The following is a 25,445-nucleotide window of genomic DNA, read 5'->3' on the forward strand; positions in this document are numbered from 1 at the left end:
ACCTAGTCAGCAGACTGTTGTCTCAGTGGAAAACTCTAGACTAGTGATCCAGGAACTGGGCTCCACTCCTGGGCCTGCCACCACCATGACCTTGATTTGAGCATGTCACACCTCCCTGGACCTCAAATTTCCCATCAAAAAGAGCGAGGGAGCCCCAATAGATAATTCTTTTCTGCTTTAAGCGCTTAGAATCCTTAAAGTTTGGGAGAAAGTGTGGCCCATTCACTAAGGAGGCATTGAAAATAAAATCTCTAGATAACCAACAAGGACCTACTGTACAGCACAGGGAACTCTGCTCAATATTCTGTAATAACCTAAATGGGAAAAGAATTTGGAACAGAATAGATACATGTATATGTATAACTGAATCACTTTGCTGTACACCTGAAACTAACAATCAACTATGCTCTGATATGAAATAATTTTAATTTTTATTTATTTTAAAAAAATTTTAAAAAGAGAATCTCACAAACCTGGGAGTTTTGCTGTTTTGCCTGGGACCTGACCAACATTTCCTACTTTCCTTCCTTCCACCAGACCATGTGGATTGAAAGGACCACGTATACGACTGCCTATACCTTCCCTGGGATTCTCAAGTGGTTTGAAGTCAAACAGATTTCAACAGTAAGTCATTTGAAAGTGGAACTCAGAAAAATCTTTCTGTCTCCAAACAGAATGAGAGCCTTTGTTAAATCCCCCCTCCAGTTCTCACTAGCTCCTCTGGCCCACTTTATTTTCCAGAAGAGAAATAAAAGACATGCTTGTAGAATAGAACTCCTTTGTAAAACTGATGTTACAACACCAACCCTAAAGATTACTCCCAGTGAATGGCTCCTTTATGACCAAATGGGTGTTGTCTCCTCAAGGATCCTGCCAGAGCCCAAAAACATTTTTGGAATTCCTCCTTTGAGTTTCCTATCAATCACATTCTTCTCTCCAAGAACATTTCCTCTTACTTTCAGCTAGTCACATCACCATTCATCCTAGACTCTTCCATCTTCATCACTCCCCAAAGCTGTTTGTTTTACCTCTTTAATATTTATTAAATCTGTTTTAGTTTTTTTTCCCCCAGCCCTCCTACTGAGGTACCCTGTTTCTAGTCCCTCATTCATCTCTGGTTGATGCCATTGAAAAAGCCTCCTGATTGGCCTCCCTGCGTTGGCTTCTTAGGTCCATTTTCCTCTCTGCCTCGGAGTGTGAATTCCATCGTGAAAACCTGGCTGTATCATTCTCATGCTTAAAACCTTTCTGTGGCTCCCCAATGCCTAGACTAGAAAGCCCATGCTCCTAGCACATGTGTACAGGGTCTTTGTGACTAAGCTCTTCCACTTCATCTTCTATGGAATCTACTGGAACTAAATTGCTCATTCCATGCTATGTCAACCCTCTCTGACATTAGGTCATTTTCTCTGCCCAGCATGCCCTCTGACCACTTCTCAACCTAACTCCCATTGAGATTTAGTTTAGGTTCCAGCTTCTCCAGGAAGCCATCTCTGAAACTCCCAAGCTGGGTTAGATGCCCTTTCTCTGTGCCCTGTCAATAACCTTGGCTTATTTCTAAAGAGTTACCTACCATGCTTACATATCTTGAAACCTCCCCACCCTGACCCTGTGAAAACCGTATGCTCCTCCCAGCCATGAATTATATCTTAATCGCTTTTGTAACAATGGTGCATAGCACAGTACGTGCCTAAAATAAGTAATCAAGAAATATGTCTTGAACACATCTGAAGTTTGATGTGTTCCATACCACTAGTGATAAATTATTATTCTTCAAGTATGAATATGATTTTGGACAGAGGCTTTTGGAATCAAGTCTGGTGTAGGAGATCATGCTGGTTGATCAGGGTAGAATGAAGAAGAACACAATTTTTCTTGAATCTGGTTTGGAAGACATTTCCACAGGAAGAGCTCTCTCTGAATCCGCATTGCATCTTATTTCATTCGCATCCAAAATCCAGCTTGAATATTCTAATACATCCTATTATTTCTGACTTCCGTAAACCATAGAACCCATACTAAGGAGACTTAATATATGGTCTGAACGTGTGACTTCCAAGATCACTTACCTTTTCTCACGGAAGGAACATCAAACCTCTTACCAGTGAACATTTTTGGTGTGCAGAGGTGTCTTGGGTCAGATATATTGCTCCTCTGTTGTCATTGGTCTTCTCAAAAATCTGTAAGGAAGATTTGCCTAAGAAACAATCATTATTACAGCTCCAATTTTATCTTCTCAAAATTTCCATAGACACTCTGCTCCAAGAAATAATCATTACCATAGCTCCAATTTTTAAATCATCCTTGCACTTTCTGAGATTTTAAATAGCTTATTTAGCAGCTTACCAACACCATTTCAAATAAGTGTGCTATCCTTATTAATAAACATGACCCCGGGACTTGCCTGGCGGTCCAGTGGTTAGGGATCCACGCTTCCACTGCAGGGGGCACAGGTTCTATCCCTGGTCGGGGAACTAAGATCCCGCGTGCCGCTCGGTGCGGCCAAAAAGAAAAAAAAAACATGACTTTGACAAGCAAAACATCACTCCTCCATGGCTCGGTGGGAATTGTATGCCTTTTGAGGGGAAGACCTAGGCTTTTTCCAGTCTTGGCTGTGGAGCTCAGCGTCTCTCCTCTGCCATGCTCTCTGTCACAGGAGGAAATCAGTCCTCTGGAGAATGCCATTGAAACCATGGAGCTCACCAATGAGAAGATCAGCAACTGTGTCCAGCAGCACGCCTGGGACCGGTCCCTCTCCGTGCATCCCCTCTCCATGCTGCTCAGTGGCATCGTGGACCCGGCTGTCATGGGGGGCTACTCCAACTATGAGAAGGTGGGCTGCGTCCCGGGAACCCCACGGGGCCACCAGGTCTGGCGTGTCTCTCCTGCCTTCTCCGGTGGCAGCTGGTGAATTCGTTTCTTACAACTTCTCTGAGAGATTTTCATTCTCCCCTCTTTGTGAATGGGCAAATGAAATTAATGACAGGCTTCTCCCTGACCTCATACCTGCTAGACACCATCAGCCACCCAGCCAGGGTTAGGCCACTGTCTGGTAGAGTCACCGAAAGATCAATCTGATAGACCTCTGGTTGATTCACCAGCTGTGAATTCCCTTCCCACTCCCTCTCTCCCCTGGAAGGTAGAAAGCATACAAGTGGACCCCAGACCTGAGGATGCCCTGGAAGGGAAGCAGCATCTGTGGGAAACACAGAGCCACACTCTATTGGGAACCCTGACATGGTGTGCCATTGGTTGTATGGACAAACGCTGGCCCTGGCTCTAAAATTAATTCAGCTAAGTGTCGTATCTGTTACTCTGGAAAAGCATGAATGGAATGCTCATCACATGGGACTCCATTGCATAGGGTTTGGATGTAGCATCACTTAAAGTGGAGGTAATGCATTCAGTAGAATTTGGTTACATATAATCAATAGAAGCAGGATTTTTAATTGCTAGGTATGTTTTCAGTGGCTAAATAATTTGGGGGTCCTCTTCTTGAGTATAAATAAACAAGTTACACCCCTGTTGAGTAACATGGAGAGTGAGTGGGAAGAAAAGGAGATGGATGGGAAAGATGAGAGAGGTTAACTGGGCTGATTCTCTTATTTCCATTTGTACACAATGTCCTGGGAAGAGCAGGGGCTTCAGAATCAGTCACTCTTATGACCCAGTTCTGGCTTCCCATTGGCCACTGTGTGCTCTTGGGCGAGATACTTCATCTCTCTGAGCTCCAGTTTTCGTATTTGAAAAAAGTAAGGAAAATACATAATTGACAGGAGTGACGTGGGGCTTAAGGGAGACCTCCTGTATATGAGGAACATCATACGACGCCTGCCATGTAGTGGTGGCTTGATCAGGGTCGGTTTTCTTCCTGTCTACTTGGAACAGAATGTGTGATTTGAGTGTTCTTTTTTATTTTTTTTGGCATGAGGGATCTTAGTTCCCCAACCAGGGATCGAACCCGCGCCCCCTGCCTTGGAAGCACGGAGTCTCAACCACTGGACCACCAGGGATGTGCCAGTTTGAGTGTTGTTGATGAGTGGGGCTTACCAGTGCTACAGTGATCTTCTTTCTTCTGTCGTCTCTTCAACCTCTCAACCTTTTTTAGTCTTCTTATTCTCAGCAGCTGGTAAAGCACCAGAGAAACTCTGGTTTGCCCATGTTAGGTTTCAGTAATAATTTCTAGTGTTATAATGGAATTCAATACTAGGGCCCAGAATACAATACTTTTTTTAATGCTATAATGATTTCAGTGTGTGTTTTTTCCTGTAGGCTATCTGGTACTAATTTTGATGTGTCTTTCCAAGTATTCATTTTTTTTTCAGAATGCTCCTAAACTCTGATTTATATATGCCGATATCTGTGACTATTACATAATTTTATATGAAGTTTTTTCCAGTGTGACCATCTTCTAATTAAAATGAAAAAAAAAAAGGAAGGAAAGGAAGGATATATAAACAAATTTATTTCAGCAACTTTTAAAAACTGTTAGTTTTTACTTTTAATTAATATGTATGACTTTGTACATTTCTAAACATAAGAAAAAGGTAAACTCATTGATCACCTTGAACTATTGCAATCAGGTGGGGAATCCATCATTACCTACTTGATACAGGCGACCTATTTTAAGGCAGCTCTTTAATCAGTGCCTGAGTGATGGGAACACAGGAGCTGCTTGTGGTAATTCATCAGCCTTTTCTGTTGTGAGGCAGGACTCTGCTAGAAAAACTAATTTCAGGGGACTCTGCTCTGATGTTCCCTGACTCAGCTGATGCTTTGGGAATTTCAGTGCGTTTTATCAGAGGTCAAAAAATTTTTTTAACTTTCAAATTTAAACTGCGTGTATTTTGAAAGGTAAAGGTGGCTGAAGATTTAAGCAAATCCTATGTTTTCATTTATATTGACAGTCCCTCTAAATATGGATCTGCCAGAATGAGCTGCTCTGTAAATGTGCTGTCCTGTTTCCTTTGTGTGATGCATGGATTCCATATATTTATATTCTCTGTTGTACTCGTTTTCTAGGGCTGCCGTAACAAAGTACCACAAACAGCGTGGCTTAAAACAATAGGAATTGATTGTCTCACAGTTCTGGGGTCCAGTAGTCTGAAATCAAGGTGTCAGCAGCGTTGATTCCCTCTGAGGCCTGTGAGGAAGAACCTGCCCCCTGCCTCTCTCCTGGCTTCTGTGGGCTGCTGGCAACCTTTGGTATCCCTTGCCTTGTAGATCACTGTCTTCTCCTTGCCTCTTCGCATGGTGTTCTCTCTGTGTACATGTGTCTGTCTCCTCATATCCCCTTTTTGCAAGGACACCGGTCAGATTGGATTAGGGGTCCATCCTACTCTCATGCGACCTCATCTTAACTAATTACCTCTGCAATAGGTCTGTGTCCATCTAAGGTCACATTCTGAGGTCCCAGGGCTTAGGACTTCAACCTATGAATTCGGGGCAGGGGGGACACAGTTTAACCCATAACATCTTCCCACAAAGTAAAGAGTTTGCACATATTCTGTTTTCCACACAAAATGGGCTGATCCCTTTTATAACGGTATCCTGTAGTTTCAGGAACTCTTGGGTTTCATGTAATGGGGTGGTTTTCCTACTAGTGAAGCAAAAGCGTGAAGGGGAACTTTGAAGGCTGGTCTTCAAAAGCACTCTCAGAAATGATGGTTATGGTACAGGGAGAAAATAGATAACTCCCGTTTTGAACTCTGTCGGAGCTCAGATGTTCACTACAGACTTTAGTTTTTCTTTCCTAATGAATTCTGTCTTTAAAATGGTCTCCTATGGAACACCTGTATTTATAGTTTGAGTTTGAGTGTTTTGTTTTTTGTTTTTATTTATTTATTTATTTATTTTTGGCTGTGTTGGGTCTTCGTTTCTGTGCGAGGGCTTTCTCCAGTTGTGGCGAGTGGGGGCCACTCTTCATCGCGGTGCGCGGGCCTCTCACTGTCGCGGCCTCTCCCGTTGCGGAGCACAGGCTCCAGACGCGCAGGCTCAGTAGTTGTGGCTCACGGGCTCAGTTGCTCCGCGGCATGTGGGATCCTCCCAGACCAGGGCTCGAACCCGTGTTCCCTGCACTGGCAGGCAGATTCCCAACCACTGCGCCACCAGGGAAGCCCGAGTTTGAGTTTTATGTCCCTATTATAGGACCTTTCCATGAATGTTTATTGATGTTATGGGTGACATGGTCTTGACATAGCATAATAAATGCAACCTGCATTTAATATTTTCAAAAGACTTTCACATCTATAGCATTTCTCATGTTGTCCTCAAAATAGCCTTTTGGATAGGTGATTAGTAAGAAAGTGCCAATATGAATCTTCAGGAATTGTGATACAGCCTATAAAATGCTGGGCAGGAAAACTCTCAGCCACATCTTCGGCCTATTAATTTTTTGCTCTTTCTTTGTAAGATCTAGGCACTTACTCTAATGAATAACCTTTTGATATTGCTATTTGGCCTTTTCTTAGCTCTTTGGGGAAGTTATTTAATGAATGACATTCTGCTCTGCTGCTGCTGCTGATGATTTGATTTGTGTGTGTGTAGCAGTTGAGAATGTACTCTTGCTAGGAATTGCATGATGCCGGGAAGACTACAGAATAACTCTTTCCTTTTTGAATTGTCCACTCAGGTGGTTTAAGGACTTCCCAGGAAAGGAACGAATGTTTACTTAATCATTCCTGGTTCATCAGACAGAACAGAAGACGTGTTTCACCCTTCTAGGCTTCCCTCCCCTTCCTCTTAGGGTCAAATACACAGATAGGAATGTGTTCTAATCAATACTTGCCAATGCTTTGCTTTTAGGCTTTTTTTACAGAAAAGTACTTGCAGGAGCATCCTGAAGACCAGGAGAAGATCGAGCTGCTAAAGCGACTAATAGCATTGCAGGTATGTCCAGGGGAGGTGTGGCTGGGCAGCTCTTCACGCTCTGTGGGCGGCCACCACACATAACACCAAGATATTCTCTAGGGCATCCATCTCCAAGCGCACGTTTAGGGTTACTTTTTTTTTTTTAACCGTTGGAATCACAACCTATCTATTTATTTGGCGAAGCAACATAGGAAGAACATTCCATTAGACTGCAAGTGTTGAGAGGGGTCTTCTTAGAGGGGAGATTAAAGTCCCCAGATTGGTTTGCTGGCTTGTGTTTCCAGATGAGAGATGTTGGCCTCAGTTTCTCTCTCTCTCTCACTACTTCTGTGAACAGTGGGAGGAAACGCAGCCATACGGTTGAGTCCAAGGTGAACCGCATCAGTTACTCCTGCATAGAAAGGCCCCCAGGCTCACGTGGATTTGCCTTGCCTGTCAGCCCTTCCCCTGGTTACTTGTATCCCCAGTGTGCAGGTTCCTCTACATCTTTGACCCAAGAGCATCCAGTTCCCAAGCTTTACACTGAGAAGCAGTGTTTTCGTTTGAAACGTGCTCTGTCTACCGGTGTACCTGTCCATCCCCACCTTCCGTCTTTCCCCAGCATCCAAATCTGAACTATCCCTCTTCCTAAACAATATCCTATTCCTTTCATGCCCTTCTTCCCAGATGCCTCTGCTGACAGAGGGGATCCGTATCCATGGGGAGAAGCTGACGGAGCAGCTGAAGCCACTGCACGACCGGTTGTCTTCTTGCTTCCGGGAACTCAAGGAGAAAGTGGAAAAGCTCTATGGGGTTATAACACTGGTAGGCTTTGTCTCAACAGCCTATGAGCTTTTTCTAGTCTCTTCTACCGTTTATGATATTGATCCGTTTTTCAGATGCCAAATGAGTCAAAGTAGCCTAGGAATGGCATGCAAACACTGGGGCAGTTCGGAGAAGGCATGGTCCGCTCTTGATAACCTTCAACTGTTTTGTGCTAGACGGCGGCTCTTAAACTTGAATGACCGTCAGAACCACCTGGAAGGCTCGTGAAAACACGGATTGCTGGGCCACATCCTTAGGGTTTCTGATTCACTTGGTCTGGGATGGGGCCCAAGAATTTGCTTTTCTAACATGCCGCCAGGTGGTGCTGCGGGGCTAGGCACCACACTGTGAAAACCACACTACTAGAAATTGGGGTTTCCTAATGCCAGACACTGGTTATTCCTGTCCTGTCTAGCCCAACTCCTACAGTTTTTCCTAATCTTTATTTTTTATTTTGGTGAAATGTTCATACTCGTCACACCTTCGAAGGGGACAGAGAATTGTGAATTACATTTGACAATGCATGTAGCTGATGTCATGATTTTTTTGGACAGTTGTAACATTTCTCACAGCTACAGTTTTCTTTTTTTCCTCCCAAGAAGTTGGGTGGAGCGATACATGGGTCAGCCTTTTCTCTCCCACAGTTGATGGTATGCTTGGTTCCAGCTTCATTTAGCCGCTCTTTTTAACATGAGTTCGTCCTGCTCTCTTCAAATGTTGTATTCTTGAACCCCAGATTTTCAAAAATCCTCTTTCCTCCAAATCAAAGCTCTGCATTTCTTTTCATGTATTCCTGTCCCCTATTCCCATACCTCCATCTCTGCTACATTTTTCTCCCTAGTATCTTTTTGATCATCTCTCCCAGTCACCCAAGTGTTCAGTCATGCCTTCCTACGAATTTACCTCCTAACCTGTTGCCAGTTAAGAGTTTTCTTTTAGGAACATTTGTCTTTTACACAAGTTCCTAGGTGGCAAAGACTTGGCTTTCACTCAATGAGTTTAGTTTTTATTAGACCCAGGCCAATATTAACATTTGAATTTGATATGGTGACCTACTGGAGACATTTCTTATGAGAGTATATCTGTATTCCTTTATTTCCTAAGATTCACCAGGATAAGCATCAGGTGTCCAGTTTCAATCTAAAACTTTTCTATTAGGCCAGTATTCCGTTTTTTAAATGGCCAGTAGAAGCTAAGCTGGAGAAGCAGACAGAGGGGTTTGCTATTTTATTGATGAGTAATGAACATCTTGGTTTCCCTCTCTCATAAGGCTGGCAGAAAGTTAGGGTGAATTTTTCTCTAGTTTTAGAAACAAGGTAGGCTTAACCGAAGTTGTGTTTATAACTAAGGATATAAGAGGGGTGGGGGAGGGATGGACAGGGAGGGTGGAGAAGGGATGGATTGGGGGACATGGATGGATTGGGAGTTTGGGATTAGCAGATGCAAACTAGTATATATAGGATGGATAAACAAGGTCCTACTGTATAGCACAGGGAACTATATTCACTATCCTGTGATAAACCATTATGGAAAAGAATATGAAAAGGAAAAAATGTATATATATTTAACTGAATCACTTTGCTGTACAGCAGAAACTAAAACAGCATTGTAAATCAACTATACTTCAATAAAACAAATTTTTAAAAAATGGAGAGTTGCTTAATATACAGAAAATGAACTCACAACCTAGATGCTTAAATGTCAGGATGTTGTGATATGCAGTTACAAAATATCTCGTATGTCATATTATAATAAACAAAATGTCAGTAAAATCTTTAAAACTACAAAAAAAGAATACAAGTATTTGCAATATTTAACAACCGACGCAACACAGGCACCAACCCATCAGAATGGGGTGCCAACCCCAATACAGGTGGGCACTCGCCACAAACCAACGGGGGCTGCACCAGTTCCTAAGGGCTGAATTCCAGGCCAGCTAACCATGAGGGGTCATGTCTCCTTTAGCCGCCCAACTTGACGGAGAGGAAGCAAAACCGCACAGGGTCTATGGTGCTCCCCTACATCATGTCGTCCACACTGCGGAGATTGTCCATCACCTCGGTGACTTCCTCTGTGATCTCCAGCTCTTCTAACTCATCTGATAATGCTCCTTCCAGACCAGGATCTGATGGGTAAGACTTCGATCTTTAATTGCCAGGAGGGGTGAGGTAACTCCTTCCTAATGTTTGCCTTTGGTCCCCAAAGTGAGACTTGGTCAGTGTGGATGCATCATCTTCGTAAGGGAAATAATTCACAGTACCTGGGTTATTAGTTTTTGGGTCTTTCTCATCGTCTTCGTCATGAGGAATATCATTATTTACGTGATAGTAGCAACAGTTATGAAAAATGGAAAAAAAAATATCACCCATAATGCTATCACACCCTATGACCCAGCCAATCATATTGTGTTTTGTTTGTTTCAGAATAATTTGTAGTTGTTGCTTGACTTCTTTGGTTTCAATTTTTAAAAATAATTTTTAAGTTTATTTTATGAGTAGGCAATGTAATCACATATGAAATTTCAAAGGTACAAAAGGACATATCATGAGAGGTCTCCTGTCAGTGCCCGACTCCCAGCTCATCAGTACCACTCTCCAGAGGCCAGTGATGTTAGCATTCAGGTTCATGTCCGTGGTGCCTTTCCAACAGCTCTTTATCTGTACAGAAGCAGTTCCTAAATATATATCCTTCGTCACACGTTTTTTATTTATAAACGGCAGCATATAATACTCTTTGCCTTGCTTTTTTTTTTTTTTTTTTTTTTAATTTTATTTATTTATTTTATTTTTGGCTGTGTTGGGTCTTCGTTTCTGTGCGAGGGCTTTCTCTAGTTGTGGCAAGCGGGGGCCACTCTTCATCGCGGTGCGCGGGCCTTTCACTATCGCGGCCTCTCTTGTTGCGGAGCACAGGCTCCAGACCCGCAGGCTCAGCATTTGTGGCTCACAGGCTCCAGACGCGCAGGCTCAGTAATTGTGGCTCACGGGCCCAGTTGCTCCGCGGCATGTGGGATCCTCCCAGACCAGGCCTCGAACCCGTGTCCCCTGCACTGGCAGGCAGATTCTCAACCACGGCGCCACCAGGGAAGCCCTGCCTTGCTTTTTAAAAAGTTAATTCGTTTATTTATTTATTTTTGGCTGTGTTGGCGAGCGGGAGCTACTCTTCGTTGAGGTGCACGGGCTTCTCATTGCGGTGGCTTCTCTTGTTGCAGAGCACAGGCTCTAGGCATGCGGGCTTCAGTAGCTGTGGCACACGGGCTCAGTAGTTGTGGCTCGCGGGTTCTAGAGCGCAGGCTCAGTAGTTGTGGCGCACAGGCTTAGTTGCTCCATGGCATGTGGGATCTTCCCGGATCAGGGCTTGAACCCGTGTCCCCTGCATTGGCAGGCGGATTCTTAACCACTGCGCCACCAGGGAAGTCCTGCCTTGCTTTTTTCACTGACTAGATCTTGAAAATCATTCCATTTCAGAACTGCGAGAGCCTCCTCTTTCCTTTGAGTTGCAGACATCTCATGATTTCCCTACCCGTGATACACTCCATCATTGTCTATTGATGGACATTTGGTTGATTTCAGCCTTTTACTATCACAGTAGTGATAGCAATGAGTAACCTTAAAAATATATTATTTTGTTAATATTCAAGTATATCAATATGAGAAAACGTCCAGAAGTGAAATTGCTCTGTCAAACATATATAGCTGCAGTTTTCAAAATTATTCCTAAACTGACTTTCATAGAGATTATACCCATTTACAGTCCCATCAACAACACACAAGGGTGCCTGTTCACCCACATCTTGCCACCAAATATTGTATTATCAGGCCTTTTAATTTTTACCAATCTGATAGGTGGAAAATATTTTCTTGGCCTAGGGCTTTTGTTTGGTTGCATATTGGTTTTCTTTCATCCCTCTTGTTTTGTGTGAGATTGAGCATCTTTTCATTTGTTTAGTAGCTTGTATGTATTTTATTTTCTGTGAACTGTGGTCAGATATTTTGTGTACATTTTTCTGTTGCATATTGACCCTTTGTGATATGAGTTGAAATATTTCCAATTTCTCCTTTGTCTTCTGACTTTGCTTCTAATTTTTTATTTAGTTATGCTGATTTTTTTATGCAGTCAAATAAGTTAATATTTGATTTTATGGCTTCTGGATTTTATATCATAAAGGCCTTCCTCACTTTAAGGCTACAAAAAGCCTAATTTTAGGTTTTCACTATTTATAATAAAATCTGTGATTCTTTGCAAGTTATTTTAGTATAAAGTGTAAGGTATAGAGCCAATTTTTTTTCCCTGCTTGGCTACCCAGTTCTCCCTATAACATTTAGTGAGCAAACCATCTTTTCTCTACTGATTTGAAATGTCAGCCTTATAAAAAAATCAAATTCCAATATGTTCTTTAGTCTGTTTGTAGACTTTTTCCCCATTTCTTAGATCTACCTGTGTGGTTCATGCACTTGTTCTAATGAAGTTTTAATTACTATAGATTTTAAAGTTTTTAAAATTTCTAGTAATTTTTTTTCAGAATTTGTCTGGCTAGTTTTACATAGCTCATTTTCGTATTAACTTGTCTGGAATCCTGTTATTTTTATTGGGATATGTTAAATTTATGGATTGAATTTAGGGCTTTTTGATGTTGAGCCTTCTTGCGAGAAACATGGAGTGCCTTTCCATATGTTCAAATTTAAAATATTTTAAAGGCGTGAATTCATAATTGTGTTCAAGTGGAAAAGCGTGGCATGTACCATTTTGTGACCTATTGCTTAATTTTATGTACGTGATGAGTATTTAGCATCACTGTGTGTTTTAATGTTGAATATAAGTTAAGTCAGTTGACTTAACACTTATTTATAATTTTGTAATTCCATATTATAATAATCATATCACAAAAATAGCCTGTCCAAATGGCCTTCTACCTGGCAATCAAATATTTTATTTATTTATTTATTTACTTATTTATTGGCTGCATTGGGTCTTCACTGCTGCATGCAGGCTTTCTCTAGTTGCGGCGAGTGGGGGCTACTCTTTGTTGAGGTGTGAGGGCTTCTCATCGTGGTGGCTTCTCTTGTTACGGAGCATGGGCTCTAGGCATGCGAGCTTCAGTAGTTGTGGCATGCGGGCTCAGTAGTTGTGGCTCATGGGCTCTAGAGCACAGGCTCAGCAGTTGTGGTGCATGGGCTTAGCTGCTCCGCGGCATGTGGGATCTTCCCAGACCAGAGCTTGAACCCATGTCCCGTGCATTGGCAGGCAGATTCTTAACCACTGTGCCACCAGGGAAGCCCTCAAATATTTATTATTTTCTAAATTATTTATCTCTCCTTTACCATTGACATAGATATCTTTACACAGCTGCAATTATAGCACAGATTTAGTTTGGTAATTTGCTTTTCCTCTTTGTCTTTTTGTCATAAGTATTGTCCATATTGCTATATAATTTTATTATTAGTTTTTAATTATCACTTTTGATGGCTCTCTACCATTACATCATATGAATGTGCCATAATTAATTCTTCTCCCTACTATAGAATGTTTAAGCTTTGTCACTGTTTCTAAACAGATAATCATAAAAGTTCATTATAAATTTAATATAAAGACATTTAGGGAGTACCCTGGTGGCTTAGTGGTTAGGATTCAGTGCTTTCACTGCTGTGGCCGAGGTTCAATCCCTGGTCGGGGAACTGAGATCCTGCAAGCCCCTCAGTACAGCCAAAATTAAAAAAAAAAAAATTAGGTTGTATCAATATAAAATGCATTTATACTATTAAGAATTGTAACAAACATGTGTCCATATAGCTTTACGATTATTTAGGATATAGTCTCAGATCACTTCTCAGCCTTTAGGTTAAGACGGAGTGTAGGCTTTACTTCCCCAAAGCATATATTACTTATTCAGGGAGTAATATTTTTTACAATTCTTGATATCACAAATGCCAATATGCAATGCCATATACAATGTATGAGTGACTATATAATTTTTCATAATATAGTCACCCGTATTAGGTATTTGGACTATTCTTAATCTTTTGAATTTCAAAATAATAAATAATACCTGATTCATTTGTTTATTTTTTTCCCATCTATGTTTTTTTCATGCCGTAAAGAGATACTACCTACTTTGTGGCAAGCGTAGAAGTTCTGTTCTGTTCTCTTTTCTTAAATAAACTCTGTCTCATTCAAAAAAAAATAAAAAGTTTTCAGGCAGCTGTTGAAAATCAGAGACACCGTAATTGCTGATGCATTAGGGCAGTAAATAGAGAGCAGGTGACTGGGGTCCTCTTTATGTCATGACCCCGGGCAAAGTGGGTTATTGCTCTTGCCCACATTTGCCCAGTAAGATGACATCATTGATACCATTTTCTAACATTTATTCAGGATGTTTCTTTAAAGCAGCTCAAACTGATTCACACCCAATGACCTCAGTTCTCCTATTAGCAGTGTTATGTCACAGTATTCATTAGAACTTTCATGGTGATTATTAGGTGTGCAGTCTGTAAAGGCTCACTTCTTTCTTGGTTGGGTGTATCCATCCTGTTTGGCACATGGGAGGCTGTGGCCCAGAAAGAGAATAACTTTATGAAACACAGTGCATCGTGTGAAGGGAAGCTGGAAGGGCTTGCACAGCAGGTCAACTCAGTACATGCTCAGAGCTCCAGCCAAGTAGGGGCCCCAAACCAAAATTTTTTAGAAAAAAAATTACTCTTTGGTATTTCAGGAAAATAATTGAAATAGTCAGTGTAAGAAAAAAATAACACAGGCACTGTGGGACTACACTATCATTATTTTACTGTTTAGTTTGGTTCATAATCAGGCCCTAATGAAACTCACATTAGGGCCTAGATCTTTGCCTGTAGATCTAATGACCCATAGACACTTACCTTCATTCTCAATCTCACAGGTAAAGTAATAGTAGACCCAGTAGAATACTGGATTGTTGTTTTGGGTTTTTTTTTTCCCTCCCTGACCAACTACTGTTTGAAGTGATTCTTTTTGTTTGATTTGGCTTGGTTGGTTTTAAGAATAATAAGCGTCTGTTTTGGAATTTAGTTCTATGATTTTTTTAAATTAGTACAGATTTAAGACAAATAATAGTGAGTGGCTTCCCCTTAAATATACTAATAATTGGAAAATACCAAAAAATTGCAAATTCAGGCATGTAATCTTTAAAAAATAATAATAATAATAAAAGATGATTCAGAAAAGGAGAGAATAATTTGAAATAAAAAAGAAGAAGAATTGTAGTGTAGAAGCATCTTCCATTGTGACTCCAGTGGTTCTTTAACCAGACTTCCCTGGTACTTTCTCATCCTGTATCTTCACTGAAGAGGGCAAAATATTTTGTAGAAAGTGAGACCTAACGTATTAAAAAGCTTAAAATGACTTAAGAAGTATATCAGCCAAATACGAGTGAATCTTCTTTAGATCCCGATTCAAACAAATCCCTTGCCAAAAAAAATTATGAGACAGGAAATTTGAACACTGACTGGATGTTTGATGAAATTAGAGAATTATTCACTTTTTTAGGAATGATGATGGGAGTGTAGTTTTGTTATGAAGATGAATCCTTGCCTTGTAGAGATATGCACGGAAATATTTATAGGTGAGATGTGATATCTAGGAATCACTTCCAAATAACCCAGTGAGGGGTGAGGGCTATGGCTGGATGTATATAAGAAATAAGACTGGCCATGAGTTGATCACTGTTGATGCTGAGTAATGTACACATAAGATTTATTATATTCTCTCGGGGACTTCCCTGGCGGTCCGGTGGTTAGGACTCCGTGCTTCCACTGCAAGGGGCGCAGGTTCGATCCCTGGTCGGGGAACTAAAATCCTGCATGGCACACAGCGCAGCCAAAAAAAAAAAAAAGTTTATTATATTCTCTCCACTTTTTAATGTTCGAAATTTTCCATAATAAAATGTAAAAAAAAGTCTGCCCCCTCCAGTGATCTCATTTTAATATTTACATATTTAATAATTAGTGATACTAAGTTTTTAAAAAATTATTTGGGTTTCTTTTTTCGTGAAATACTTGTTTATCTCCTTCGACAGTTTGTAAAAATTGAGCTACTCATATTTTTTTTCTTTTTGATTTGTAAAAGTTTCTTATACATTAATGATATTTGCCATCTAAAGTATGTACAGCAAATAGTTTTAGTTTACGAATGATGCTTTCTGCTGAACAGAAGCTTTTAATTTTTAAATACTAAAAGCTGATAGCTGTTTTTCTGTTGTCTTATTTCATATCAAAGCTTTTTCTAAAAAAAAAAAAAATAGGCTTTATTTTTTAGAGCAGTTTTAGGTTCACAGCAAGAATGAACAGAAAGTACAGAGAGTTCCCATGTACCTCTGCCCTGGACACGCCCAGCCTCCCCTACCGTAAGCATCCAGCACCAGAGCGATACATTTGTTACACTTGATGAACCTACATTGACACATCACAATCATCCAAAGTCCATAGTTTACGTTAGGGTTCACTCGTGGTGTTGTACATTATGAGTTTTGATAAATATATTCACCATTGTAGTATCATATAGAATAATTTCACTGCCCTAAAAATCCTCTGTGCTCTGCCGACCTACCCCTCCAAACTTTTCATTTTTATGGAGTAAAATCTACCAATTTTTAATTAAACCAGAACTGATTAAATACCCATTTAGAAGCTATAAGCAATCTGTACATCACAAAGATAGGTTTTTAACCCCTCCCCCACTTGTTTTTCCATTTTGCCACATCATTCCTCTCTGTCTCTCCCCCCAACCCCCAGTCTACCATTTGAGAGTGGGCTGCATACACCATGGCTATGGAACAAGCAGATTGTCATATTGTAACCACGTACTACATTCAGTACAGCCTATACATTCAGGAAATGTGACATTGACCCAATACTTAAAGCTACAACCCATATTCCAGTTTTGTCAGTTGTCCCAGTAATGTCTTATAGCAATTTCTGGTACAGGATCCAATCAGGATCACATATTGTATTTAGCCATGTCTCTCTATTCTTTAATTTGAAATCGTTTCCTTAGCCTTTCCTTGTCTTTCATAATGACATTTTTGAAGATTATGGGCCAGTTATTTTATAGAATTTTTTTTCGTTTGGGTTTGTCTGATGTTTCCTCTTGCTTAGGATTCAGGTGATATATTTCTGTGTGATATGTCCTTTTCAGGTATCATATCTGGAAGCACATTACCCATTTGTCCCTTATTAGTGATTTAATTGATCCTGTGGTTAAGATTTGGTCCATTTTCTTTTCTATTTTTAAAATAATACTTACTATTTTTCCCTTTGTAATTAATAAGCAATTTATGGGGAGATATTTTGAGACTCTCCTGTTTCTCATCAAACTCTTCTCCTCTATGTATTAACATCTAATTATGGTTCTTGAATGAATCCATTTTCACTGTGGTGCTTGAAAATCTATCACTGTAATTAAAAAACATTTGAGGAGTACTCCTATATGCTAGGCACTGTTGTAAGCATTCTGTAATCACCCTATGAGGTAGGTACTATTATTATCTCCATTTCACATATAAGGAAACTGAGGTATGAAAAGGTTTTCTGCCCAAGGTCACCCAGCAAGTCAGTGTAGGTAGGATTTGAACCCAGGCTGTAGGGCTCCAGAGAATGTGCTATTATCCACTACATAAAGCTGCCTATTCATCTTTTACTGTGTGAACTCTGTCTTTACCTCTAAGTTTAGTAAGACCTTGTCTTCCTGAGATAAGATAAATATTCACTAGTATTTTCTTTCCGTACTTGGACGGCCTCATTTCTGTACACGTAGACCTTGAGATATTCAATTGGCAGTTGGAAATTCAGATTACAACCTGAGAACAATGCCACAGGTCAAGGTTCGGCTGTGGAGTCATATCCCCTGGTCTTTTTGGAGTCAGTTTTTTGTTTGTTTGTTTGTTTGTTTTAATTTTTATTGGGGTATACTTGATTTACAATGTTGTGTTAGTTTCAGGTCTACAACAAAGTGAATCAGTTGTACATATATCAGTTTTGACTGTCAGGTGATCAGTGTTTTCTGACTTTGTCCTTGTTCATGGCTGATAGGTCAATCCTTTTTTAAAAAAATTTATTGAAGTATAGTTGACTTACAATGTTGTGTTAATTTCTGCTGTATAACAAAGTGACTCAGTTATACATATATATATACATTCTTTTTCATATTCTTTTCTATTATGGTTTATCCCAGGATATTGAATATAGTTCCCTGTGCTCTACAGTAGAACTTTGTTGTTTATCTATCCTATATTTACTAGTTTGCCTCTACTAACCCCAAACTCCCAATCCTTCCCTCCCCCACCCCTGATAGGTCCATCCTGGAGCCCCTTTTGGAGCGCAGGGCCTCATCAGGGGCCAGAGTGGAAGATCTGTCCCTCAAAGAGGACAGTGAGAACCGGATGAGCAAGTTCAGGAGAAAAGACTGGAGTCTCAGCAAGTCCCAGGTCATCGCAGAGAAAGCATCGGAACCTGATCTGATGGTAAAAACAAACAAACAAACAAACACCATAGATTTGCCAGTTTGCCATTGCTTTCCCTGGAGCCAGGCATTTCACCATGTACTTCACAGCTGTGAGTCACCAGACAGAAACCTAGCGGGGTTTCTCAGGACGCAGCAGCCTGGGGTAGGGTCAGATCTCAGATGGTGCTAAGAAAAACACGTACAGAGATCGGACTCTCTAAATCAATAATGGTGCAAGATTTACCCACAGTATAAACATGTGGATTAATGGTTGGAGTTGTGGTTCTCGCCACTGTGGTCCATGACTCCATCCAAACATTGTCACTTCCTTTCTTTTAACTTAAAAAAATAAAAGGTTCTTGATTCTTCCGTAAGCCACATCAAGTTGTTAAGTGTGGCAGGACCAGCCCTCCCTGAGAATCAGGGTGGCTCATCTCCAACCTAAATGGCACAGTCCAACTGTGATTAAAATCAAGTCTGTGGCCGGCCAGAAAATAGTCTAAGGTCCGGTGATTCCCTGTTGGTGTCTCTGCCCTGGTGCCCCCAGCGTGCCAGTGCGGTAAGCTTAGAAAGGGCTCCTGGAATTTTGCCCTTTAACAGTTTCTGCTCTGCTGATAAGGTTGTTCTGAGCATGGATGAGCCCAGCGTGCCTCACTGTGAGAACGTTTTGCTGTGTTTCTCCCCACCCCCGCTGCTAGAGCCCAACCAGAAAAGCACAAAGGCCAAAGAGTCTCCAGCTGTCGGACAATCGGCTGACACCGTTTCATGGCTCTTCCCCGCCTCAGTCGACACCCCAGAGCCCACCCCCGCTCACTCCTAAAGCGACCAGGACCCTGAGTAAGTCTTCCTGTAGGCACCCCTTCTATTCATTTTACTAGAGGACGGTGTATGTTTATGAATCTGGGCCATTTTTAACCAAGATAGCCACAAGGTGTATGAGATTATCGTCAAGTAGGTTCAATTCGGTGGTAGTGGGTATAATTCAATTAGATTAGGGTTTGGCAAGGAATCCTTAGATTGCTGAGACTCATTAAAGTTTTCTACACAGGGAGCCACAGGGTTTCACTGCCCCTTTTCCAACTGTGATGGTATAAATGAGGTAGATCTGGAATAGGACTAGACAGGAAGTGAGTAACTTTGGAACTATTGGGCAGATAGCTGTGTACTTGATATGGAGAAGGGTCCAAAATAAGGACAAGAAATAGACCCATTCCATATACTACTTACGGTCAGGCTTGGGGACTCAGCAATTCACAGAGCCTGAGAAGAATTACAAGGACCGCTTAGTACAAAGGAATGATGGAGGGGTAAATCTTCACATCAAACGGGACACAGTAGTCAGCCGAGTGTCGGAGATAATCAGACAAGTTTTCCAGGAGGAAGTGGATATTGCACCCTTTAAATGATAAAACTATGACAGTTCAATTTAACCAATATTTATTGACTACCTAGTATGTGATAGATGGCTTTTTCTAAGCACTTGGGATATATCAGAGAACAAAGTAATACCCTAAGTTCTAGAAAATATTCTCATCTTCAGCTTAAGAGTAAAAACCTTCAACAAAAAAAGTGAGATTTTTGCTTAAGAACTTCTGGTGAAGCCTTCAGATAAATGAAAGGTGCTACATCTGTCCCAAGGCGTAAGAGGTCTTCTTCATTCTGTCCACAGAAACTGTAGAATGTGACCGTAGCGATTTGCTTGACCAGGTGGGTTTAGGTGTTACCGTGGCCAGCAGAGGTGTCATGAGATCCCTTGGTGAACTTTTCTCTCTGCCTTCATCTACTTTGTGTCCTTTCCAGGCTCCCCATCTTTGCAGACAGACGGGCTGATGATGGCTGCAGTCCCACCTCCCCCTCCCCCCAAAAGCAAGCCCTACGAGAGCAGCCGGAGGAACTCCACAGAGGTAGGGGGGTGACGGCAGACGCTGGGGCCACAGAGAGCCCAGCGCTCATGGGAATGCAGCATTGGATTTCCCAAGATTTTTAGGAGGCAGGTTTTCCCATCAGTTTGTCCCTTTAATCTATTCTTGGTTCATTCCTGAAACCATAAAGAGAGGGGAATTTTCAATGGGAAGGAACAATATGCAAGGAGACCTTTCATCAGATTGAAGGTACCTCACCCTGGGCCCCAGGGGGGAGTGAAATAAGAAGTGAGTTCTCGTTCACACCTGAGGAGTTTACTTCTTCTGAGTGAGTGACAGTCATTCTGGAAGGGGCCTCCGATGGGTTTCCTTCATTCATTCAACGCAAATTTATTGAGTCCCTACTATATATACGCCAAGTATTGGGGATATAGCAGTGTTAGTGCATATCTGATTAATGCAAGGGAAAGGGGGAGATTAAATCAGTCTAATTTCCCTTTTCACCTTGCAAAGGCTGTGTAGATAAACTCAGATGAGTGAGAAGCTAACGCAGAATGTCAGAAATGTGGAGTAGAAGGCAGAATTAGGGAGAAAGGTAGGACTCATCTCTCCTTTCGTATGTCTGCTCCACCAGATTGCAGCCCCACTGCCTGTCCGGAGAGAAGCCAAAGCCCCGCCCCCTCCACCTCCAAAAGCTCGGAAGTCGGGCATCCTTTCTTCTGAACCTGGTTCCCAGTAAGGATCTCATCCTCCCTCTGGAACTCTGATGCCTGGGAGCTGGCCTCGGGGAGGCAGTGTCCTCATTGCCTGGGTCCCCTGCTGCCTGCCTCTCCTCGTCTGGGATTGAGGTTCACCAGCTCAAAACTGGTTTCATTCTTTGGAAAGCTTCTCTTTGATCGATGCCCGAGGCCACGCCATATCTCCTCCAGTCCACGAGGAATGCCGGAATCGGCCGTGCCCCGTGTTTCTCCCTCACCATCATTACATTTCAGCCTCCAGCACAGTGCCACTGGGGTCCACGAAAGCCTGGATAAGTTCTTCAGTGGTGGTGGGAAAACCCCAGTAACCTATTCCTTGGAGGAATTTCTTGCTTTGCTTCTGAAAAGCTGTGCTTAAGACGTAGTTTTCTCACATGGACATACCTTGTTCCATACAACATATTGGAAGAGACCAACATCAAGTACTTTGGTGGCCGGAATCATCTATCTTTCTGAGGTCTCCTGTGTCTCCTCTGTGGAAAAGAACCTCTTTTTAATGGAGATTGGCTGCTTTCAAGTATGAATGGCTCTCATTATCGAAAGAACATGGACTCGGTCGTGAGCCCTGAGCACCTGTGTCCCCCCACCCACCTGTGACATGGAAAAGCTGCCCTCCTTCCCCCCCGCCCCGCGCCAGGAGTTCACTCACACTCCCGACTAATGGTCCTAACTGCAAGGCAGTCACTCCTTCCTACCATGGACTCCTGAGGCTCTGTCTTTTGCACACAGTTTCTTGTCCTGTTACCTCCTCTGAGCTCAAATCACTGGATATAAGGGACTTAGAAGTCCGGATTGAACTGCTTCTCTTCCAGATCCCATTGGAATGGCTCTGCAGCCCCTGTCTGCAACCTGATTTTACCCTGGAGAATACAGTGCAATATCTCGCTTTGATTATTTATTCCTCTTGATTGTGGAATTAATTTGATGACATGTTCATGGTACTCATGTCAACCCTCTTTTCAGAAGAAAAAGTGGGGTGCTTCAGAGGATCAAATATTACCACCAGATACACAAACAGCCACACAAAGTTAAAGACCTTTTGAGCTGGAAGGGCCTTAAAGCTCATACAGACACCCCCCCCCCCCTCATTTTGTAGATAAGGAAATTGAGGCTAAACACACAAAATCCTACTACAGATTCTTTCTAATAACCCAGCTTGCTCATTGAGATAGAGATAACATCTCTAGAAGACAACCCTGACAAATTCTTCAATCCCTACCCCTAGTTGGAACAACAGTGGAAATGTCCCAGATGTTTCTATACTGTTTGGGTGTTTATGGCAAAATAGAAACCTTTTTGACTGTGGATGCCCTGGGTCAACCTGTGGGTATGCTCACCGGGGGCTCTTCCACAGCCTGGCCAGGTCCCCTTTCCTTCGAGGTAGACAAGAAAGAGAGAGAGATTTCACCTCTGAGAATTTGGGTTTGCTTGCCTGCATCTTCGTGTGTCTGTTTCACCCCTTTTAGGAGAACCATGTGAATTCATCACAGGGTCAGGGAAGTAAAAACCTCTGAGATGTGTCCATGGTTACTCAAGAAATGAGTGTGCATATTTAAAAGTGCTGCGTTCTTTCCTTGGCTCCACGCAGGAGCACCTGCAGTGTGATGAAATGGGAAGAAACCCAGGCTCTGGAAGTAACCCCGTTGGGGTTTGAATCAACCCAGCTATGTCCTCTCTCAGCTTTGCAAACTCCCTCAAATTATTTGAAATTGTCTTGAGTTTTCATGTCTTCACCTTTCAAAATGGGGACCATCCCTACCATGCAAGCTGCCTTGGGGTTCAAGTGAGACCGAATACGTGAAGTAAGTCCTCACGAAATGTGCCTTTCTTGTCTCTGCTGGGCCTGGGTAAGATCTGGAACTCTCCACGAGCATGATTGATATTCCTTTTTTTTTTTTTTCAAAGATAATTTGGAAGGTGGGTGCAGGTTAGTTCGGCACACAACAGTCCCTTTCCAAAAGGTGGCCTCTTATATAATTATGTATGACTAGAGACAAAGTGTTAATAAGACCTGGAGGGGGGGAATTCCCTGCCACTCCAGTGGTTAAGACTCCATGCTTCCAGTGCAGGGGGTGTGGGTTCGATCCCCGGTCGGGGAACTAAGATCCCACATGCCGCGCAGCTCCGCCAAAAAAAAAACACAAAAGACCTGGAGGGGATTTTAAGTGGCAAGAAAAGAGCAGGAAGGGACAGAGTCTGCAGGGCTGACATGGTGCCTGGAGCAGCTTCTGAGAAGTTGCTGGGCAGACTGGCTGGAGGGGATTCGGGGGCTTCACCCTGCTTTCCAGGCTGCCGTTAAACTAGAAGGACGTAAACTAGGTCACAGAAGAAACAAACCTGAAGCCTGTCCCTTCCGAGCTGTAGGGATGAGTTGTGAGCCTGATCTTTGGTCAGAGGCTGGGGACATCGGATACACCGGTGCCCAAATATCTTCCCTTTTTTAACGTAACATTTTCCCATGGGCTTCCCTTTCCACATCCATGGAAATCCTAGATCTCTCCTGCCTGAATACAAAGGATTCCAGGTAATGTTGGGAATAGTCGGTCACAGGGGACATTGGCCAGTTCATCTCCTTGGGAAACTATTAAGTCAGAAAGAGTTATATTTGACAAAAGATCCTAAGGAATGTCTGTCTTGAAGTCAAAGAGGAAAACTGCAAAGAAATGCCTTAGGATTACCTTAAATGTAGGAGAGATGAGGGGCAGGGCATAAAAAAGAAACAACTGGTCTTTATATTCCTTGATAAGAACTGTGAAGTTCTTGGTCTTGTGAAGACCTTGGTTGTAACCCCCAAATTGTCACAACCTTTGTGGATGTTGGTTTATGGGATTTTTTTTTTTTTTTTAATCCTTTTTTATCCTCTCTCTCTGTCCTGGTGACTTGTCTTGCTTTGAGATTTTTTTTTCAAGAATTGTTTTCATTCAACATATATTAAGCTCTTACTGAATGCCAGACACCTTCCTAGACCCCCAGGCTGTGGCGATCCAGTGTGTTCTAAGGGAACAGCCCCGGGATGTAAGGACTGCGGTGTGCCGTGGGATTGGCAAGAGAGTGGGTTTAGAGGAAAGGGAAACCCTAAATCAGGCTCCTGGGCCATGGGTTCCCTCCCCCTCCTCCACCTTCACGCCTTGATTCCAGAATTACAGTCATTTTCCCCTGTCAGAGAGACCCCTTAAAAACAACTGCCACCCTCAGATCCCTAAGACAAAACCAGCGATAAAGCAGGATCTGAGCTAACAATCTCTCTGCTAACTCTTCCCAAGCTTCAAGGGTCCTGCCCCTCTGCTTGCCCCCAGATCGTGGGGTGATTTCTTGTTTTAAAATTAAGACATAACTGGGACTTCCCTGGTGGTCCAGTGGTTAAGACTCCGCGCTTCTACTGCAGGGGGCACAGGTTCGATCCCTGGTCAGGGAACTAAGATCCCGCAAGCCACATGGCGCAGCCAAAAAAAAAAAAAAATTAAGACATAACCTACATACAGTTAAGGGCACAAATCTTAGTGTACAGGTGGATGCACTTTTACAGTAGTGTCTACCCATGTCACCACCTCTCAGATGCACAGGCTACTCCCAGCCCCACAGAAGTTTCCCTCGTGTCCATGCTGTCATTTTATAAAAGGTATTTAGAAGGCCCTTCAATATGTACTTCCCTTCCTCACACTTCTCAGCTATAATGAAAAGGGGAGAAAAACCCCACCATCAACACAAAACAAGACTGTGAAGGGTGTACCTTGTGGCAGGTCAGTTTGTAGTCAGTCTCTGGACCTCAGTTTCCTCATGAAATCATATATATTTGAGGTTACATGATTTTTAGAATCCTTTCAGCCCTAGCTTTTATTCTAAGTGAATGAAAAACAGAGTCAGAAGAAAACTAACCTTCTCTTCAAAGGCTTTTAGGTCCATACTCCATGACTAAGTAGGATTGTAAAATTAAATTGGAAAAGGTAAGTTGCTCCTTGGGTGGGTTGAGAGTGGAACCGTCAGTTCTAATCTACAAAAGGAAAAAGTTTTCCTTTCAAGTTGATGACTTCAGGCTGATTCCTGCAATCCAGCCAAGGCTCGTCTCCTTTATATGCTGCCCAGATTCATCCAGTAGTGAAGTTTTGTGAGTTGTTCACCCAAACTTTGTCAAAAGCTCAGTTGCCTTGATTTTGTAAACTAGTCGGATTTCAAACATGAACAGTTAAGAAGATGTGCGTTGAAGTAGAAAAATTTTGTTCACATTTGCTGTTATTTATTTTTTAAATTAAAAATGGAACTGTATTTTAAAATTTATTGTGTATTTAGTTGATTATTACCCTTATATTAATGAAATGAACTCATTCCTGGACTTTTCCTTATTGACACATCACGCCCACCCATCTCTTCTGGTCTCATTTCATTACTGGTCCTATTTGTTTAAACTTGTTCTGTGGGATCATAGAGTCATCTTTGCCTGGAAGCAATAAAAACTGCAAACTATTTGGTTTTTACTTCACCTCCACCCGCACCCCATTCATCCCTTGGCATCTGAGCTGACAGTTTACAACAATTTATTTAATACAATTAGTATTAAATAAGTAAGTATAAAATAAGTCTTATTTCTTCACTCATTCACCACAGATAATTAGGCAGAGGTAAAGGGAAATAAAGGGGTTAAAAGGTATATCAAATAACTTACATTGAAAGGATGGGAATGGATTCT

General features: G+C 42.0%; 1 protein-coding gene and 1 non-coding gene across 2 annotated transcripts in view; both read left to right on the top strand.

Annotated features, from left to right (window-relative positions):
- The window catches only part of DOCK5 (dedicator of cytokinesis 5), a 222,862-nt gene extending 197,830 nt beyond the window's left edge, over positions 1-25,032 (top strand). Inside the window, exons 44-52 of the mRNA XM_061200716.1 lie at positions 538-624; positions 2,657-2,833; positions 6,805-6,888; positions 7,537-7,674; positions 9,640-9,806; positions 17,992-18,160; positions 18,840-18,978; positions 19,942-20,045; positions 20,638-25,032. Of these exons, the coding sequence (XP_061056699.1) occupies positions 538-624; positions 2,657-2,833; positions 6,805-6,888; positions 7,537-7,674; positions 9,640-9,806; positions 17,992-18,160; positions 18,840-18,978; positions 19,942-20,045; positions 20,638-20,742 (1,170 nt within the window). The 3' untranslated portion in view covers positions 20,743-25,032. The remainder of the gene's footprint in view (positions 1-537; positions 625-2,656; positions 2,834-6,804; positions 6,889-7,536; positions 7,675-9,639; positions 9,807-17,991; positions 18,161-18,839; positions 18,979-19,941; positions 20,046-20,637) is intronic.
- Positions 24,104-24,176, top strand: TRNAR-UCU (transfer RNA arginine (anticodon UCU)). The gene has a single exon. It is a non-coding gene; the product is annotated as a tRNA-Arg (tRNA).
- Positions 25,033-25,445: the final 413 nt, after the last annotated feature.

Source organism: Eubalaena glacialis, chromosome 9, assembly GCF_028564815.1.
Source record: "Eubalaena glacialis isolate mEubGla1 chromosome 9, mEubGla1.1.hap2.+ XY, whole genome shotgun sequence".
Lineage (NCBI taxonomy): Eukaryota > Metazoa > Chordata > Mammalia > Artiodactyla > Balaenidae > Eubalaena > Eubalaena glacialis.